The following is a 20,372-nucleotide window of genomic DNA, read 5'->3' on the forward strand; positions in this document are numbered from 1 at the left end:
ATTTCTTCAAAAAGAACTTATAATCTGCATTCTTTGCTATCATGGGTGGGAGGGGGTAATTTGCCCCTCTGCATCCTCCCTTCACTAGCTAAGCGCATGCCTTGAAGAAGTAGTATAAAGAATCGCATTATATAAGTACCATAATATTTAATAAAGAGTAATTTTATATTTTAAAAACATCATATAAGAGTTTTTAGTTATTCAAAAAAGGTAATAATTATTATATTAAAAGTAATTAAATTTATTTAAAATTATTTATATTGAAATATATATTGAGATTATGTATATATTTAAATATAATTGTAAAAATCAACTTATTGTTGTTACGTACTTTACAAAAACTGTAACTAGTCAAATATTTTTTCGCAAAATTGTTATATGTATTGCTTAACTTTAACAACACATCTATAATGGGAATTATTCAGAAAATAATAGTTTATGTTTTGAATAATTTTTTTTAAATTAAACTTTCTTAAGTATAATATGTAATATTCATTATATTGGTAGACAAGGGTTCGGGATTTTTTACCAGACCCGAACCGAAGCGAAAACCGATTATATTTCGGGTTATAAACTCAAAAACTATATTGGATTACCCCTAAACTTGATTTTTTTTACTTCCATTACATCACAAGATACAACTATAATTTGATCTTCAAATTTTTATCAGTAAAATTTTTAAAGACTTCCTTTAATCTTAATCACATAGTATTTTTACTAGTAAATTAAAGTATCAATTTAATAGAATGAGGTATTTTTATATCTAAAATTTGTGCTGGTAAAAATTTTAAATTTGGTATTCAAGTAAGGACAGTTGTATCTTAATGCACTAGAAGTAGAATCAAAAAATTAAATTTAGACTAATAAAAATAGTCAATGACAGCGTTTTAATTCTCATTTTTAAAAAATAAACTTACATATACCTTATTTTATACGATCGCTAGTTTTGATAATTTACTAATAATCTCAATTTACTGTACTTGGTCTAGAACTGTAGTAACTGTACCCGAGCATAATTTTTTTAAATTTCTGCCTGGAGTGCCCTGCCTCAAATCATAACGGGAGGATTTTATAAATTTCCAAATTTTAACAGCAGTTGTGAATGGAAAGAAGGTATTCTCAGCTAAAACCCACCTCCACCTCTCTCCATAACAATTTTGAATTTTTTTTTTGGGTTTACATGTTGCAACATAGTTTTTACCAGTGCTGTTCCCTTTGCAACCCTCCGGTGTTGGAAAATAGATGCCAACCCTTTCATTTTAAATATTATAATGGCTGACACCCTAAACATAACGCGATTAACAATATAATTTTAAGGGTCATATAAAAAGATAATATATATGTACTCCTTACTTTCTGTTTAACACAATCAATGTCAAAAGTCTGTGGGTTGGGCTTATAATTCCTTGGAAGAATGATTTATCGCTAACATGGGATTAATATATGAAATCAAACAGATGAAAATATCCTCACATCAGTAGAAAACACAAGAAAAAAATATTATTAATTATTTTGTTCAGGAGAGCACTTCGACATTTTTTACTAGACCCCATGGCTCTCTAAACACTATTAAATATGACTTAGAAACCTTGAGGCTACTTACGAGCCACAATGACGTCAACTACTCCCTACTTGATAATATTTTTATTTTAATCTTAATCGGATAGCATAATAAAAATCAATAAATTTCATATGAAATAGATTTATTTATGGTTATCGCCATGACATCATTACTACTGGAAAACTAAAAATCCTTCCATAATAAATTTAAATTACATCCAGTAAGTCATTCACTTTCTCCTGAACAACGATAATGTAATTATATCCCTGGATTTGATTTTTTGGTAGATATGGCGGTTTTATACCTATAAGAATTTCTATCGAATTTTGTTAAAATGAGAAAAGACCTTGAATGTATTCTTAAGTTTCATGTAAACCTTTTGGTGCAAAAAAAATCTATTTGCTTTAGTAACTTAACTATTTGCTAAAACTTTCAGTAAGTTGCATGAAAGAAGGCATATCTCTTTTAAAGCTCATATTTAGTTAATATATATAATATCATAAAATTATAAATCTTTCTTTTATTACATCATAAAATTGAAAATCTTGCGAAGACCTCTTGAAAAATTATTTAGATTTTTTTATTATTTCAATATATATATAAGTTTTATTTTATTAACAAATTAAATTATTAAGGAAATATTTATAAAATCAAAATATTTTTGATAAACCTCAATTCAATGAGGCGTTCTCTTGCCTGAATTTGCATTTATACTATACAAGAATATTTTGTCTGCTATTTTGCACATGCTAATCTTATGATTAATAAAAATTTGTAAAATTGTAAGAGATAAAGATGTCATTGAGAAAGTTGCTGATCTTCCTCATTCCTCAAAATATCTATTCAAGTCTTAGAGCATCATAAAGGCTAAATATTCGGAATTAGACTTTCAAAATATAATTTTATTTATCCTATTTTACAAAACAAGAGTATAAAATTTATTTAAAACCCGTTTATTTAGTGTGTAAATTATAGGTTGATTTTTAAAGGTAGGAAACATTTTTCCTGTTTCAAATTAAAAACTAAATTTATTATTTCAGGAAATGCAAGGCAAGTAAAAAAGAATATATGTAACATTCCTTCCATAAATATATATTATTTTATACATATATACCTTTTTGTCCTTTTAAGAGCATATATTTTATTTTGAACATTATTAAGTAAAGAAATTTAAATAATTTTGAAATAACTATTATAAAGTAAATCATTAATTCATTTCAATATTTCATATTTTAAAGATAAAAAACACTTAGATAGTACTTTACCACAAATTTATAGCTTTAAAGTTATTAAAACATTTTTCTTTTACATTTTCCGAAAATTAATTTTTATCAACGATAAATAAAAAACTCATAAAATTGGAAAAACTAACATACTTATTGGTAAAAATTAATTGTAAAAAAAAACCTATTGGTTTTTAAAAGAAATAATAAAATAGAAATAAAATAAAAGATGAGAAAAAAAGAATGGCGAAAATTCAAAAATTTATTAATCCATGTCATACATTTATAATATTTGTCAAATAAAATTCACTAAGACTTCACGTCTTAATCTTTAATAAAAGAAAATAATTTTTTATTACTGATTCATTCCTATAAGGAATCAGCAAAAAAAAATAGCAAGATATTAGTTGTATAAAGGTTTGTTGGTTTTTTTGACATAAAAAAGTCGGAGGAGGAGATTAAAACTATATAAATAGAAATGTAAAAGATTTCGAGTTATTTTCAATTCTTATGTCCATCCTAAAATGCATGGTCAAAAGAATTATTTTATTTAAATATAAAAAAAATTCAACTCATAATTTTTAAATGAATTAAACGTATATATGCATTGCAAAATAATATTAGTTCTTATGAATATTTATAAGATAAAGTAAGTATATCTATGATACTAATTCATGGTTCGATTGAAATTTTTACATTATTATATGAAAACTTTTTTTCCCATAATATTTTGTTTGTCACCGAATAATTGTCACACAAATTTTATAAATATGTTTTATATTTTATTTTTGAAAAATGGTATAATATTTATACTGTTAGTGTATAAAATAAATACCAATAAATTAAATGCTTAAGTAATTTATTAATTACGCCAAAAATGCAAAAAAATGTTGAATTAATGTAATCATATTTCTCTGATTATTTTTGATGGATGTTTAAAAATAACTCGAAAGATAAAATTTTCAAATTATAAGCAAAATTAATCATAATACAAAAGTTGGTTGATATAATAAATAAAAAAACATATTATGCATTCAATATATCTCTTATGTTTTTGTGCATGTTTTTTAACTATGTATATGTAATTATGTTGTTTTTATTCATGAAGAATTCTTTAAAAGTTCTCAAAATATATATAATTAAATAAATATATTCTGTGGTATAGTGACAGTGAGTATGACAAGCAAAGAGCCCTCTGTGCCATCTGCCCCAGCTTAGGCCCCTATTATATAGGTTATGGTAGGGAAGGAAATTATAATGGTTATAATTCTGGGACAAAATATTATAAAGATTAAGGTCTGTTTGCGGCTTTAAAATATTAAAAAGGTTCATTTAGATTATGAAAGATTCTCCAACATTTTTAGAGAATTATCATTGTATTATAAAATTGAGTAAAAGGCATATTAGTCGATTAATTGCTTAAAATATAATAAAATAGATCTTAGTAAAAAAAGTTAGAGTATAAATTTTTAATTGAACTTTTAAAGTTTCGATTCCTTTTAGGAATGTGGATTCTATCACAATTCAATAAATTAAAAATTAAATTTTTATCAAAAGTTAAAAACTATCAAAATGTATTAGTTAATATTAGGTATGCAATACCGATTAGAGATAATTCCATGACAAATCGACTGAAATAAGATGATTTTCAAACGACCATTTTTAAAATAGATGAAACTTAGCATGAGGGTTATTATATTTTATATAAAAAAAATTTAATGCTCTAACTCAAATATATCCCGAATAATAGACCTTCAAAGTTCAATGAGGGCTTTTCATTTTTTAACAAATCTCAAATTACTTGAAATATATTTGGTCTAAAGTAAGAAATTATATATCATTTTGTAGCCCTCAAAATTCTCCTTAAGAAATTGTTAAAATATTTTCAAAAATATCTCAGTGTCATTGTATTTCTTGTAAAGAAAAAAAAATATTATTTTGAAAAGTGCCCTATTTAAAATGATGAAGCATATAAAACATGTTTATTACCAATATATGTAAATATTCAAGTAAAGATATTGATGGAGAAAATAAGAATTTAATTTTATTTAGTTTTTTATAAATTTTGTAAAAGGACGTTTGAAACGAAAAAAATTAATCATCAAAAGTATTTATTACCAGCATATTTAAATATTTAAGTACAAATTTTATTTCGCTTATAATGGCGCTATTTTTAAAGATAATTATAATGTATTTTATAAATAAACATATGCATTTTATATTTATTAATAACCATTAATATTTTTATAAAATTATTATAAACAGTAGAAATTTATTTATTATAATTATCTTAATCGAAAGCGCCAACCCCCCAATTATAAAACTAAATATAATTTAAATTATTTTTTCCTTCGTTAATATTTTTCCTTAAATATTTAAATATCTTAGTAATAAACATATTTGATAAGTTTCATGATTCCAAACGCCCTTTATAATTGATTTTCTTATTCCTAAAATTATAAAAAACTTTAATAAAATTTAAATTCTTATTTTTTCCATTAATACTTTTACTTGATTATTTAAATATACTGATAATAAACACATATCATGAGCTTCATGGTTTTAAATGGGACACTTTTCAAAATAATTTTTTTTTGTATTACCGGAAATACGAAACTGAAGATATTTTTTTAAAATAATTTTTGCATTTTCTTAAGGAGAATTTTAAGGACAACATGTTATATAATTTGTTACCAAAAACATTTTGTGTATTGTGAAATTCATTAAAAGAGGAAAAGGTTTTCATTGAAGTTTGAAGGCCCATAACTCGGGATACATTTGAGCTAGGGCATTAAAATTTGAATTAGTATAAAATATAGAATCTATTTAATCTTCATAACAAGTTTCAACCTCTTTTAAAATTCTCGTCCGAATCACTGGGTGATTTGTAATGGAAATAGAATACTATAAACAAATTTTTATTTTTACTCTGGAAGGCGTATTTCTAAACTACAAAATACTTGCAAGCATTATGCTTTGCTGGAATAATAAATATACAAACTTATCTAATTTGAGTTCTTAATCATTTTAGAGCCTTGCAAACCTAGAACAATTTATTATTTCAAATTGTTGTCATGAATATAATATTATATTTTCTATATTTTTAGGTAAGAATTTATGCCAGTCAAAATTCGGTCATTCATGCTTAGGAGGTATAATTTTTAAATTTTTTTGACTTTTTCATAGGATGATATGTTTTATAATACATCGTAACTTTTAGGTTTTGGAAAAAGAATCTATGTAGATGAATCCTATTTACCGGAAAGTTCCCGACAGGTTGAAGAAGAGCCATCTTTGCAGGATTATTTAAATAATGGGGCTGATCTAGTATCTCCTCATAATCTAGATGACATATCAGTAAACAAAAATGAGGAATAATTATTATTAAATTTAAGTTCGGGTCCCTCCAAAGGCAGATAGGGCTGAACCAATTTTAAAAAAAAAAAACTAAGACTAACTTGGATCTGAATTTAAAATAATTTGCTTATTAGTTTGTTGAACTTTTAAATTTTAAACATTTTTACATGAGCATTCCTTAATATATTATTTATCTAATGATAGAATTAATATATACGCTTTTAATAATATTGTTCTTTTTTAATGGCCATAACATTCCTTTTTTCTAGATTCTGCTGTTATCTATTTAAAAATAGCCATTTCCCCTGTCTCATCCTTGGGCTGCCTTAAAATCTTTATATTCTTTCACTAAATATTTTTATTTTTTCACTAGCACCCTTTCATTCTTTTCCTGTCTATTCCCCGCTTTTTTTAAACAATTTATCAGTGCGGAAATCGAACCTGATCCCGGAGTAGTGACTCCGGTTAAATTTTTTCTAAACCCCAATCTAATCTAACCTTGTTTAGAAAATTTCTGCAAACTGGTTTTATTTTTTGAACCCGCGTTCAAAAGAGGTTAGTTCAATTTATAGAAAAAAAAATCATATATTTGGATACTTTGAAATGAAATTTAAATTTTAATTATTTGAGTGGCATTTAAGGATTTATAATATTTATCAATTTTTCGGCTTCCATCTTGTAGAAGTTAGTTAATGGATTTATATATGGGGCTAGTTCTTAAAGTTCATTTTTTCTCTACAAACATCTAAGATAAAGGAACTTCTAGAAAATATTATGTTGATATGATTACTTAAAAAATATAAATTGTTATGTATTTTATTAATATATTTAATATTCAATAAAATAAAACTAATAAAAATTTTAAACCCAAAATTTCATCAAATAATTTTTCAAAAATTACAAAGTAGATTTTCTAATCATAGTAGGGTACATTTCTGGTATCAGATTTTGAAATTAAAAAAAAAACGCCTAAAAAAAACACATTGACTGAAAAAACCATAGACGCTAACATATATATATACTATACTGTCAAAAAAGGCATCAATGTTTCAAGCTTGGAACTTGACCACTATTCATTACATATATTTACTTTGTAAAACAGACATCTATGATATTTGTGTAAATTCTCTAATTTAACTATATTGTCTGATTTTTTTTCAAAATATTAAAATTTTGTGCAAACTTAAATAGAACCCACCATTTTTTTTGTCTTGAATCTAATTTCTTTCACTCTTTCATTCATCCTTCATCCTCCCATCTCTTCTTCCCCTCCCCTCCCCTCCCCTCCCCTCTCCCTCCCTCCCTCCCTCCCTCCCTCTCTCCTTTTTTCCTTTCCTTTCCTTTCCTTTCCTTTCCTTTCCTTTCCTTTCCTTTCCTTTCCTTTCCTTTCCTTTCCTTTCCTTTCCTTTCCTTTCCTTTCCTTTCCTTTCCTTTCCTTTCCTTTCCTTTCCTTTCCTTTCCTTTCCTTTCCTTTCCTTTCCTTTCCTTTCCTTTCCTTTCCTTTCCTTTCCTTTCCTTTCCTTTCCTTTCCTTTCCTTTCCTTTCCTTTCCTTTCCTTTCCTTTCCTTTCCTTTCCTTATTGTCTTCGCTTATTTAGTTTGGCATTTCTATTAATCATTTAAATAACTTTATATCATCATACAAAATTTTTATTTCATTCATTTATTTATTTGCATTGTGATCTACGACCTGTTCAAGAAGAACTACATAAATTATGCAAGGCTCTTCGCATAATCCACCAGGTTTTTTTAACAAAACCTTGTCAATTAAAATTGTATCTGATCGAGATATCATTTTGTAATCTATTTAATTAAGACTTTTACACTTTTAATTTGAAGGGGCTATTTCGGACTTTTTTTAAACTATATGAGTGGGAACCCTCAACATTAGGCTATAATTTCATTATGCTAATTAATTTTTGTCTCAAATTTTTCTTTGAATGAATTTAACGAGAATCATCTTTTGTCCGGATTTGCCCCAAGCCCTGTGTATTCCCGGATACAACTGGGATATTTACGATTAGCTTTATTTTTATAGAAAATGATTTTAAAATCAACAAATTATATAACTAAACTTTATTAATGAATTTAATAATCCTCGAGGCCCATCATTGACCTAATGTTTGATATGGTTTTAATAGATACTTTATCCTCGCATATTTTTTGTTTAAATCTTAATTAGCATTTAACAATACATTTTATGATTATTTTTCCTTAAAATTTTATATAATTTTAAAAAAATTATAAAAAATATATGAATGATAAACATTTATAGTGTCCTGCAATTATCCCGTCCGGCATATCCCCCGATGTAGTATCTACATAAATGCGATCAGTAATAAATAAATCCTTTTTTAAAATCTTTTTTATTTTATATTTGTTCAAAGATCACAGTATCAATTTTAATGTGTAGAACTTAAATAAATTAATTTTAACAAAAAAAAATCTAACAAACCTTTTTTTACTTTTAGTAATTAAAAGAGGTTTTTTTTCCATAAAATTTTTCCAAAGTGTCCGAAGCTGAATCTTTTTTCAAGAATTGGTTTTTTTATATAAACATATTTTCTTTATAAATTTTTAGTCATCAAATATCGGAATTTTAAAAAATATTAATTTAAAAAATTTTTTAACTTTATCTTAAAAGATTTTTCATGCATGAAAATTACAAACTATTTTGTCATCTTTAGGTTCAAGAATTTCTCTTCTTCAAAAAAAATCTTCAAAATTTTGAATTTTTTTTTCAAACTCTACAAAAAATAGAGTTTTACTTATTTATGAATAAAACAAAAATATTCGTTATCTTTATTTCAATTTTTTCGCAATGATATAAAATTGTTTAAAAGCAAATAAGTAAGAATTTAATTTTCTTAATACAGAGCCCCATACCATACCTATATTTATTAGTTATAATTATTTGTTCTTGCAAAATATTGCATTTATCATTTTTAAAAAAATTTAAATTTTAAAATAGCAATTTTTGAAAAACGTAGTTTCCAAAAGTGAATAAACATGTCATAGTTGTATCTAGGATTTTGTTTTTTTTGGGGGGGGGGGGCACTATTAGATGGTTTCCCCCAATAAATTTTACTATATTAAATTTTTATAAAATTTTTGGTTTTTACTTTTTTTTTTTATTAAAATGCTATTTTCTAAAAAATTTCGATTATAGCCGTTTAAAAAATTATTAACTTTTAATAATTTTTCTCAAATTCTATATAGTGATATATCGTAAATTTTTAGGGAAAGGCGGAGAGAGGTTTAAGGAATAAATTTTTATTACCTTAAAATAATATTTACGAGAACAAGCAATTTGTGGGAAGGGTGAATTTTCTCTCCCCCTCCCCTCCCCTCCCCTCCCCTCTTGGATATGCGCCTGAAACATTTAGAGGTTAATCATGGGTATATTAACTCACATTTACATTATTTTATTTTATAATATAGTGTTTGCTCTAATATAAATTATAACTTTAAATATTTATATACAAATTTCTGAGTTTTTAATAGTATGTTAAATTATAATTAATAGGTAATTAAAAAATATTACAAAATTTTGATTATTCAAACGAATTTTTTTAAAGAAGCAGAAACCTGCAAGCACTTACCAAAGCCAGGACTTGTAAAAATATTATTTTAAAAAAAGGAAAAATAAAATATAACACAGGGTCTCAAATATATTAATTTTTTTATTAATTAACTAACAATTGAATCACAACTGAAACATTTATTCTCTTCTCATATTTTAAATTTTAGACCTCACTCTGAAACCATTTATAAAAAATAAAACCAAAATCATCTCTAATAAACAAATTTTAAAGGTATAGGCAAAAAAATGAATAAAAATAGGGAATAGTCTTGGGAATTTCTTTTTTTAAAATGGGACTTGAAAATGGTACAGCTGTTACCCAATAAAAAAAATCTTTAAAAAAGATTAGCATTTTGTTGTATATATTTTATATAGTATGATTTATTTAATTAACAACAAAAAAAGTTAGTATACCAATTTAAAAAGATATATATTAGCTTTGTTATATAAATGTTTATTTTACAACTCTGCTGCTATATACGATATACATAATTATTTTTCTTGTTATATTATATTTGTTCACATAATTATATATTATAATTATTCTCATTTTACTTATAATTTAACCAAAATAAAATACTACTAATATTCTTAATTCTGAGTTAAAATCCCTACATATTTAAAAAAAATTTGATTTTCCGAAATAACATAAATATTACCAAATTATTAGTTATAAATATTATTTTTAAATATTAATTAAAAATAATTTCGCTTAATTTATCATAAAAAAATTTAAAAAATTAATGTTTGAAAACTGAAATGGTATAATTTCCTTCATATTGACATTATAAAATAATGATTTTATTTTTATAGATTAATATAGAAATAAATCCATTTTTGAATAATTTTTTTTTAAAAATAACAGTCCTTCCTTGAGATTAGTTCATTCAATTTATTTTAATTCAGCAAAACTTTTATTGCAAATGTCATTTATCACGAAAGTATTTTAGAGCGAACAGCGAAGGTTATATCGCCAAACCAATTACGCTAATTTTTTCCACCAAATATGTATAGCGGAGAATATAACGAACCCATTCTGGTGAATTTATTTCCCCGAACCCTTAACCGCGAATACTTTATTGCGAATACATTTTAAAGAAACTTTTATCGCGAGCCTTTTATGGCGATTTTTTTACCGCGAATGTATTTGCGTGTTGTCACTATCGCCAGCACATTACCCCGAAACTATAAATATATTGCGAATGTATTTATTAAAGAGAAACACAACATATTATAATAATTTACTTACCTAAGTTCTTTAAATCATAAATGCAAAGAATTATAAGGATATTTTGTGACTTTTAATCTAAGTAAACATGCAATATATCTGATGTTATAAAAGAAATTAGCAATTTCTTTCAGTTCTCACTCATGGTTTTAAGTACAGAGGGCGAATTTGGGATCAGTTTTAATACCAATACCCCACATACATTTTAAAATTCGCTTTAATGCACTCAAAAGCAAATTTTAACAAATATTTTGAATATTTTTCAGTACTTAATTAAGATTAAAAATGATGAAAACTCTTTACTGCTTTTCTCAAATTATTTTAAAAATTCATACACTTTTTTCGAGTTATTCTTTTAAAAGATTTTTCGTGTAAATAATAAAAGGAATTCTCATTTTTTTTAAAAATCTTATATTTCTCTAAAAAAAATTGTTATTTTATCTGAATCCCTAAGTGTTTCTGAAGAAAGAGATAAATAAGAAATTAGTAAATAAATCATTTGATTTTCCAATTTATATTTTCCCTCAAATATCAACATCAATCCGTTAACCCAAGCAGAACAAAAAAGGATCAATAAATACATAAATATCAACATCTTCCTTTATTTCTATACTTACACAAACCGCTATTATCTGCCATTAACCTATAAGTTTTTGGGAAAAACTTGGCAGTAAAATTTGACATTTTACAAGCCAGAGATTTTTTATGTACGTCAAAAATTCAAATAGTATGATGATGGTTCTTTTTGGAACAAAATTATGAAATTGTATTATTAATGTTTTCATTAGTGATCTGCATCGGACCTAATTTTTCAAGCCCGGCCCGGCCCAAATTTTTTTTAAAAAAGTTTTGCCCGGCCCGAACCCGAAATTATTTTTGAAAAAATTTACCGGCCCGGCCCAGCCTTATAAATATAGAAATTAATTTTTATAAATAATTCAAAATAAACGATATATGTTATATGGCGTCTAGTTTCTATAAATAAAATCAAATATTTTTATTTTACATAAAAAATTCAACATAAAATTGATAAATTTAGATATATTTATTTAAGGCCCGACCCGGCCCGGGTTGAATTTTTTAAAAAATATTAGGCCCAACCCAGCCCGAGCCCGATTTTTTTAAAAAAATAGGCCCGAACCCCTTTCGAGCCGGGCCGGGTACGGGCCGCTACTTTTGCAGATCTGTAGTTTTCATATTTATAATGTTTTAAATATTATAATAGAAATTTTTAATAAATAAAAATTTTAATAAAAAAAAATTAATATTTGGTTTAGTATTTTGTTTTGAATGATTTCATTTATAATGCCAGTTCAATTTTAATAACTTTTTTAGAAAAAAAACTAGACACTTTTGCTCATTTGTAAGCACTTTTACTCATTTTTCTTCTAATAAAATAATACATATCAGGATTTTCTTGGAAATGAATATACAAATAAGATGACCAGATATAAATATATTAAAAAGAACATCTGTTAACAAGAACAAAAATTAAATTAAAATATTAAATAGAAAATGTCAAATGTAAATTTTTTTTAAAAAGAGAAATCGGGTCGGGCACCGGGCTGGGCATGGAAAGTCTTGCATAAATTTTATTAAGGCCGGGTAATTAGATAAAACAAAAATTCGAGCTTGGCCTGACTCGACAATTTATATATATATCAGGCAGAGTATCTCAAATCTCTGAGTTTTCTTAAATTTATAAATGGCCAGTACGGGAATTAAAATTTTGATTTTAAACTGAAACTAATATTTTAATTTACTATTTGAAAATAAATTATATTATGTTAATTTTTTTTGTATTTTAAGAGCTTTCTAACTAAAATAATCAATAAATCATATAGTATAAAATTAAACAAGTTATTTAATGAATAACCATAGAGGAGAGATATAAACGCCTTAATTGGCATTGGGGAAAAGTTAGATACAGATATTAAAAATGTGCAGGGAAAATTCGTACAAAAAAAATTCGGGTTGTAGCGCACCTTTAATAAAATTTTAACGGGCCGTGCCGGAACTAATTTTTTGTAAATTTTATTTTTTAATGGCCTAGGGTGGGCCACTGGTGCAAAAATTTTTGCCGGGCGAGGTTTTGCGGACCTCTAATTTCTATATCCGAAAACCGGGCAAAACTGGTTTAATGTTTATTTTTTATACATGTTTAAACATTTTTAAACTGAGGAAATTTATACCGTAGTAGACCTGTAAATTTTTTTAACATAAGAGTTCCTAAGTCCTCGGTAGCTCACGAGGAAAGCATAGGCAGGGTAGCTTAATTTTACTAATTTTAAAAGAAAATTAAAAATTTTAAAATTGAATCGATTAATCAAACTATTTTTTTAATTATTAGTTAATTTATATGGTCTAAAAATAAATGTTTCAAAATGAAAATACTCACGATCGCAATAAAATAAATTATAGACCTTTTTGACACGAATTAAATATTTTCTTCCTCTAAGAAGATTGGCATAATTTTTTAAATAAATGATCCATCATATGTGTAAATTTACTAAGAAATAATTCATTTTTTAAAAAATTATCTCCATTCAAAATGAATAGTATTTTAAAATTCAGCGGCGTCGCCTGGGTTGGGGCAAAAGGCATGCTCGGAGAGTCTAAATTAAATGTTTATCAAGCTAAATATTTGTAAAAATCAACAGCCAGGTCTTTGCCTGGCAGGGAGCGAACCAACTGGCAGGGTTTTCCCGTGGACCGCGGTTTCGGATCGATCTTTTTTCATTAATATTTAAATTTGCTTTACTATTCAATTCATATAATTTTTTACCAAATATTTATGTATATTTTTTTTATAATACTTTTCTAGAGTATAGTGGAGATTTAGTTTTTGTGATTGTTTATCATTTCTAGTTTATTTTTATCTTCCAGACTGAAAAGTTTATCAATAAATTTACTTTTGGACTCGGAAATATTTTCGGCCTGTGCAAATCTTTATTTTATTTATTAAAATTTAAAAACTTATTTTTTATCATCTAGTAACACCCATGGGCGTATCCAGAATTTTCGTAGGGCGGGGGGAGGGCACACCCTTAGGTGGAATTTTCCGCCATAAATTTTAGTTGTGGTCTTTAGTAGTGGTGTTAAACAGTTCGATTTGAGCCGATTTTTAAAAATTTACGGCTAAAATAATGAGTTAGCAGTTTTTAAAAAATCGCGAAAATCGAGCTGTTTAACAACACTAGTTTTTAAGTTCACTTATTGTAGACCTTTTGCTATATTATATTTTTCTACAAATAATCTTGGTTTTCCTCTTTTTTTATAATAATGCTTTTTTCTAAAATTTTCAATTATAGTCGTTATTAAAAATGATTATTTTTTTGAAATTATTGTTTATATTTAGATAAATTAAGGGGAGGAAGGGGGGTGGGGTGTTATTAGTTTAAAATAATATTTATAAAAATAGGCAAATTTCCTAATTGGAAATTTCCCATTTCCCACTTTCTATCTCTTGGTTACACTTCTGGCAATGCCACTGATAAAAATATGTCTACTTTATTCCCTGTTATGTTATATATTAATCATTATAGTAATATTTTTTAATTTGCATATTAGTGTATTTTTCTTTAATAATAATAAAAATGGGATTTATTTTTAACACTTTTTAAAATCAATAATTTTTTTAAATAAATTTGCAAAAATAAATTTATTCAAATATATTTGCAAAAATAAATTTATTCTAAATCTCTTAGCATTTAATTCTTCCCATTTTAAAGTTCACTCCAATTCTTATAAAACAAATTTTTTTTTGGTGATACTTAGAAAATAATATTTATGTTTTAAATATATATAAATGGTTGTATAATATCAGTGTAACCCAGGGGTTTTCTAGCAGCATAAAAAATTTTATCCCCCCCCCCCCTTCCAACCCTTTCCTACCAAATCCAAATTGCCAAAAAAAGAAATCCAAAACTACTCTACCCTCTTCCTATTTCATTCGAATTACAATGGTGTGGTCATATACATGCTCTCTCCAATTTCAATCACAATCTTACGTCACCCCCCCCCCCCCCCCACCACGGCCTCTCTAAGGGGAAGTCTCTTATTATATTTTTAAAATTTTTATTAAGTTTAAATGAGGCATGGTTGGTTATCAGCACACCTAAATATAATTTGAGAATGTCAAGTAAATTTTTTGGAACTCATTTTAGCAAGCCTAAGGGGGAATTTAAGTAAACACGATGCGGCGCGATTTAGACGATGAATCGAATTTATAAAATCTTTTAATGACCCCATTTTTTCCTTATAAATATTATAATATAATATCTTTAATTTCAAGATTATTTTCATATATTCTAGCTAAAAGCTAGCGACGCAGCTGACTAAAATTAAAAGTTTATCAATCGTTTCTACTCTAAATTTTTTTTTTTACCTATCGACCATAATTTTGTAAATAATTAAGAAAAAAATATTTTTTTAATAAATTGCAAACATTTTGGTCAGTTAATAATTTGGTAAAATATATTTAATTACATTTTTAATTGAGTAAAAATTTTAAATTTTCTAAAAGTGCTTAAATCTTGATTTAATATTTGCGTATCATTTAGAAGATTTGTAGAACAGGAATGCATAGATATCTTTCTGACCATTACTAACACATGGTTTTGGTGGCTGTTAAAACCGATATAAAAATATAATTAATATATACATTTTTTTTAAATTTATAACTACATGAAATTCCTAAAAGTAAAACTAAATTGAAAGTAAAAAAAGATAGAAAAAAAAATTAACAGTACCCTCTTTTTTTCTTACTAGTTTAGAAATTCATATACATTTTTATAAATTCATAGGTTAATTCTGGTTAAAAACTTTTTTAAAAAATTTAAGAAGGTTAATTATCTTTTTTGAGTGTCGACTACTTGTATCAAAGTTAAAAGTATCAACTGATACAGTGACTATCAGTTCGCCATCTATGATATAATATGAAAATCGTATTTTATTTTAAAGATGAATGCCACCAGTCTCTTGTTTTAAAGTAAAATTTAATAAAATGTACTATGCTCCTACCTTGTTAAAAAAAACCTTGTGAATATTAATTGGTATATAATATTATATTAAAATTAATTCAAGATATATTACATAAAATTTGGAAAAAATAATATATAAGCTAATTAAATCAAGTTATAAATATAATCTATGTTAATCTTAATTGACTATCGCTAATAATAATAAAATTTATTTCATTAAAATTAATGTAATATTTTTTTTATTTTATTTTTATAAAAGAAAAATCTTGAATTTAAAAAAAAATTGAAATAATGACTGCAATTATTTTTTATGGATTGGATAGTAGTGAATTTTGGCATTTGATTGGAGTTTGTTTTATAATTTTTTAAACACTAAATTATTAAGTGTTGATATAATTATAAAAAAATCTCATTAACAAGGATTTAACGTATATCTTTTAAAATCCTTCTAGATTATATTTTATTTGAACTCCCTTATCTTAAAACCCTATATGAACATCTTTTCTTGCAGGTCCAACTCGGGAAATATTTTGTCTAACCTATCTGAAGAAAAAAATAAAAATGTTTATGCTCTGATCCGAAATTTTTATTTTTAAGAATACGATTTACTTATTTTTTATACAAATGAGGAAAATTAAAGAGCATTGGAAGAGTAGAAAATTTGATTTTTTTTTACTGGAAAAGAAAATTAAATGTTTTAGGAAAAGAAAATAATTTATATTTTTGTAGAAGTCCTGAAACCCACCCAATGGCATTAATACTAACATAGAATGATGATTCATTTATTATAAGTGTACATACAGTGAGGTCAGCTAAAGTCAATGCAATTAGCTTTATCAGATATCATTGAATTCCAAATAAATGTCTTTCAATGGCAGACTATAATATATTTACACTTTTTAATGCATTTTAATGAATAAATCGTTAATCTGTGTTTGTATTAATGTCAACGATCCCACCAGAATAAAAATTTCTTAATAAATGCCAGATCCAAGTAAGATTGGGCAGGTCTATTTAGGGTTTATATCAAATAATAGAAAACTCATTAATTTAACTTCTCCCCTCCAATTTAACCATCAATAAAATTATAAACGAATTTCTAAAATCCATTTCTAAATGAAATATTTTATTGAGTTCGGTTTTAGCTTGGAATGGTAAACTATTGATATGAAGAAATTATATATCCATCCTACATTCTTTTCTATTTTGTATCACTTGATTAACTAGAGAATTGAAGAGGAGGGGATTTGTTAGATAATTGGAATAAGGGGTCCTTGGACGTCCCCTGCATTTAAAACCATGTTGGGTATCGTAGAAGATCAGGTCATCATGAAATTAGCTCGAGTTTGGTGCCCGAAGATAGGAATTGTTGGACATTGTGTAGAATTCTGAATATAATTGAATTAAAACTTATATAAATATTTAATATTTTTAAAAGAACAATGATGGATATAACAGGTTATTGGTTTATTATCTGAAGAACATAGACAAGCTTGATAAGCATAGAAGGAATTGATGTTTGAAAAAGACCAGAGAGGCTTCGAATTATTTTATTCTTAATTCAAATTGTTTTTAAATTATGCATAAACTTTTAAAAATATATATATCTTATTTCCTATAAAAATCTCTATATAATAATATTTACATTCGTTATTTATCTTACAACGTTATCTACTATATGTTTAATAAATCGTGTAAAAAAATCGTATCTGTTTATAATCAAAAAAATTGTAAAGATTACAAATTTCGGTTTGTGCAATTTGAATATATATTCTATAATAAATGTTGTATATCTAAAGATTCCTGTTATCTTTAAGTTGAAAAAATAAAATTGATAATTATTTTAAAAAATATTACAAAAATACTAATCTATATTTGATGAAATGGAGCACTGAAAGAAATTCCGTAGTTATCTTAAGTCTTACTATTGCCTTATTTTTAAGATAGAATACGTTTCAAGGATGCTATAAGTTGTACGAAAAAACCTTTCATAAGCATTTTTGTCTAGTTTTTTAGTAATAAAATTGGACAAATTTTTATAGAATATTGTATTTAAACGATCAACTTTCCGTAAGCCTAATGTCATCTAGGCCATTTTATAAGAAAGTCGATTATGATTTTTGTTGAGTATAAAAGGTGAATTATCTAGATGCGATTCTCATTAATGATAATTTGTTTTATAGTTTTATATTAATAGTAAAATAATGAAACAGCACGCTATGAATTTTCAATTGGGATAGCCAACTGCTTGTTTGGGATGGCTAATATTTATTTGAATTAAAACAAAAAGTTAAATAGGTAGAAATAATTTTATTATTTTTATTGAAAATTTGTTAATGCAACTAATTATGAACATTCCATTCAAATATTATAATTTAATATGACAATTTTTCTTTTTAAATTTTAACTTAAGTTTGGGTTATATTTTTTCTTAAACCTATTGGCACTAAATATTTTATTTTTGTTCATCTTTCATTGATTCTATAGTGCGCGATAAAACACCCTTGAATGTAGAGAATGAAGCCCCACAAGAAGCTGTTTATTATCCCAAATAAGCGCTTCTGAATAGCATTTGCTATTTGATTATTTAGGCATTTAATTTCATACTAATACTTTCAACATGTGATTTGACCGATTTCCCACTCTAACCGACCACTTTTTAAAAATTTGAAGGGCCCACATTTATGGCGTTATCCATTGAAAAATCTTTGTTTTTGTTTTATATCGTTCACTACGTGTATAAAAAATATTAATATTGAGATTTAACCAATTACCGATTCATAACTTTGAATCGATTTATATAATATTTTTTTAAGAAGTAAATTCTAAAGATACAATTTTAAGGAGTGGTTGTTCAGACAGTAAGTCCTGATGCATAGACATTATTACCCTTGCCATAATGCCAAAAATGATGGCCATTAGAATTTTCAATGAATAGCGAGCAATGTGGGCCCTTCAGATTTTTAGTAAGCTGTAGTTTAAGAGTCACGGTCAAACCACAATTTTTAAATATATTTTGAGATGATTTACACGTAATGATTGGCATTGAAAATAGGAACGAAATATTTTTGATAATAGCGCCAGCAATGTATGCCTTACAAGGTTGCGGTTATTTTTAGATTCTAAGCTAAGTCAGAGGTTAAATGAGAGAACCCTACTTTTTTCAATTTTTATGCTTCCCGCATGTATCTGCACTAACTTATAAATAAAGATGCTAAAAATTATTCGGGTTCCCTAATATATTTTAATATTTATGCTTTTAACGCCCCCTTATTTACATATATTTATTAAATTTCAAAGTAGAAAATTAAACTTTGTAACATAATATGTATGGTATAACATACTTTCCTTTAATATAAAATAAAAATAGATTTGTATATTAGTAATTAATCTAGTTTTTATTAATAAAAATTGATTAAGAAGTGTAAAAACATGTTTCTGAAGATTATTTAAAAAAAAAATTATATAATATAATTTTAATTAATTCCTTTTTAGGCAATATTTATAAGATACGTAAAAACGCCTAAAAAAATGTGCAATTGAATTAAAAAAATTATAAGAATATTTTTATACCAATTATCAACCTGCAATTTGTGATTGAAGCGATGTTACAAGGCATCCTTATACTAATTTTATTTTAAGTAGAGTCTGAACCCCACCATTTCTACCAGACGACATTTGTGAGATCATACGCTTGTCTTATTATAGTATGATTCAATTTTTAATCATCAAGTCGTTTTAAAAAATAATTTATAATACTTTCAAAACAATTTTTCCACATACCGAATAAATAAACTAGAATTTTTACATCGTGGTGCATCCTTTGTCTCGTTAGCCTTAAGAAAATCCCGCTTTGTTATAATTTGCTTGAGGTAGATTCTAACATCATTTTAGCCATAATAGATGTTATTTCATTTTGAATTTGAGGTGATGTGTATTGTAGAGATCTGCAAAAGTAGGCCCGGCCCGAACCCGGCCCGGCCCGAACGGGCTTCGGGCCGGGTTTGGGCCTACTTTAAAAAAAAATTAGGGTTCGGGTTGGGTCGGGCCTAATATTTTTTAAAAAAATTCGGGCCGGGTCGGGCCGGGCCTTAAAATATTTTTAATATTGGCACTAATATTTTTTGTAAAATAAAAATATTTAATTTTATTTGAAGAAGCTAGACGCCATATGATGGCATGTATCTTTTATTCTTGGTATAAATATATAATTAAACTTTTTTTTAAGAAACAAGGCGGCAACATTTTTTATTTGTAAAATATAAATATTTAATTTTATTTATTTAGAAAGTAGACGCCATATGTCATATATATTTTATTATGGGTAAAATAATTTAAATGTTTTTTTATAAAACTTAAATTTTAAATATAATTTAAAAATGAATTTAATTTTTTTAAAAAAACAAATACAAAATGGAACATATATTTGTTTGCCCCAT

General features: G+C 25.6%; 1 protein-coding gene across 1 annotated transcript in view; it reads left to right on the top strand.

Moving 5' to 3' along the window:
* The window catches only part of LOC135922118 (uncharacterized), a 32,079-nt gene extending 14,439 nt beyond the window's left edge, over positions 1-17,640 (top strand). Inside the window, exons 2-4 of the mRNA XM_065456532.1 lie at positions 5,892-5,936; positions 6,005-6,141; positions 17,372-17,640. Of these exons, the coding sequence (XP_065312604.1) occupies positions 5,892-5,936; positions 6,005-6,141; positions 17,372-17,449 (260 nt within the window). The 3' untranslated portion in view covers positions 17,450-17,640. The remainder of the gene's footprint in view (positions 1-5,891; positions 5,937-6,004; positions 6,142-17,371) is intronic.
* Positions 17,641-20,372: the final 2,732 nt, after the last annotated feature.

Source organism: Gordionus sp. m RMFG-2023, chromosome 1 (genome assembly GCF_954871325.1).
Source record: "Gordionus sp. m RMFG-2023 chromosome 1, tfGorSpeb1-WG-v2, whole genome shotgun sequence".
NCBI classification, from domain to species: Eukaryota; Metazoa; Nematomorpha; class Gordioida; order Chordodea; family Parachordodidae; genus Gordionus; species Gordionus sp. m RMFG-2023.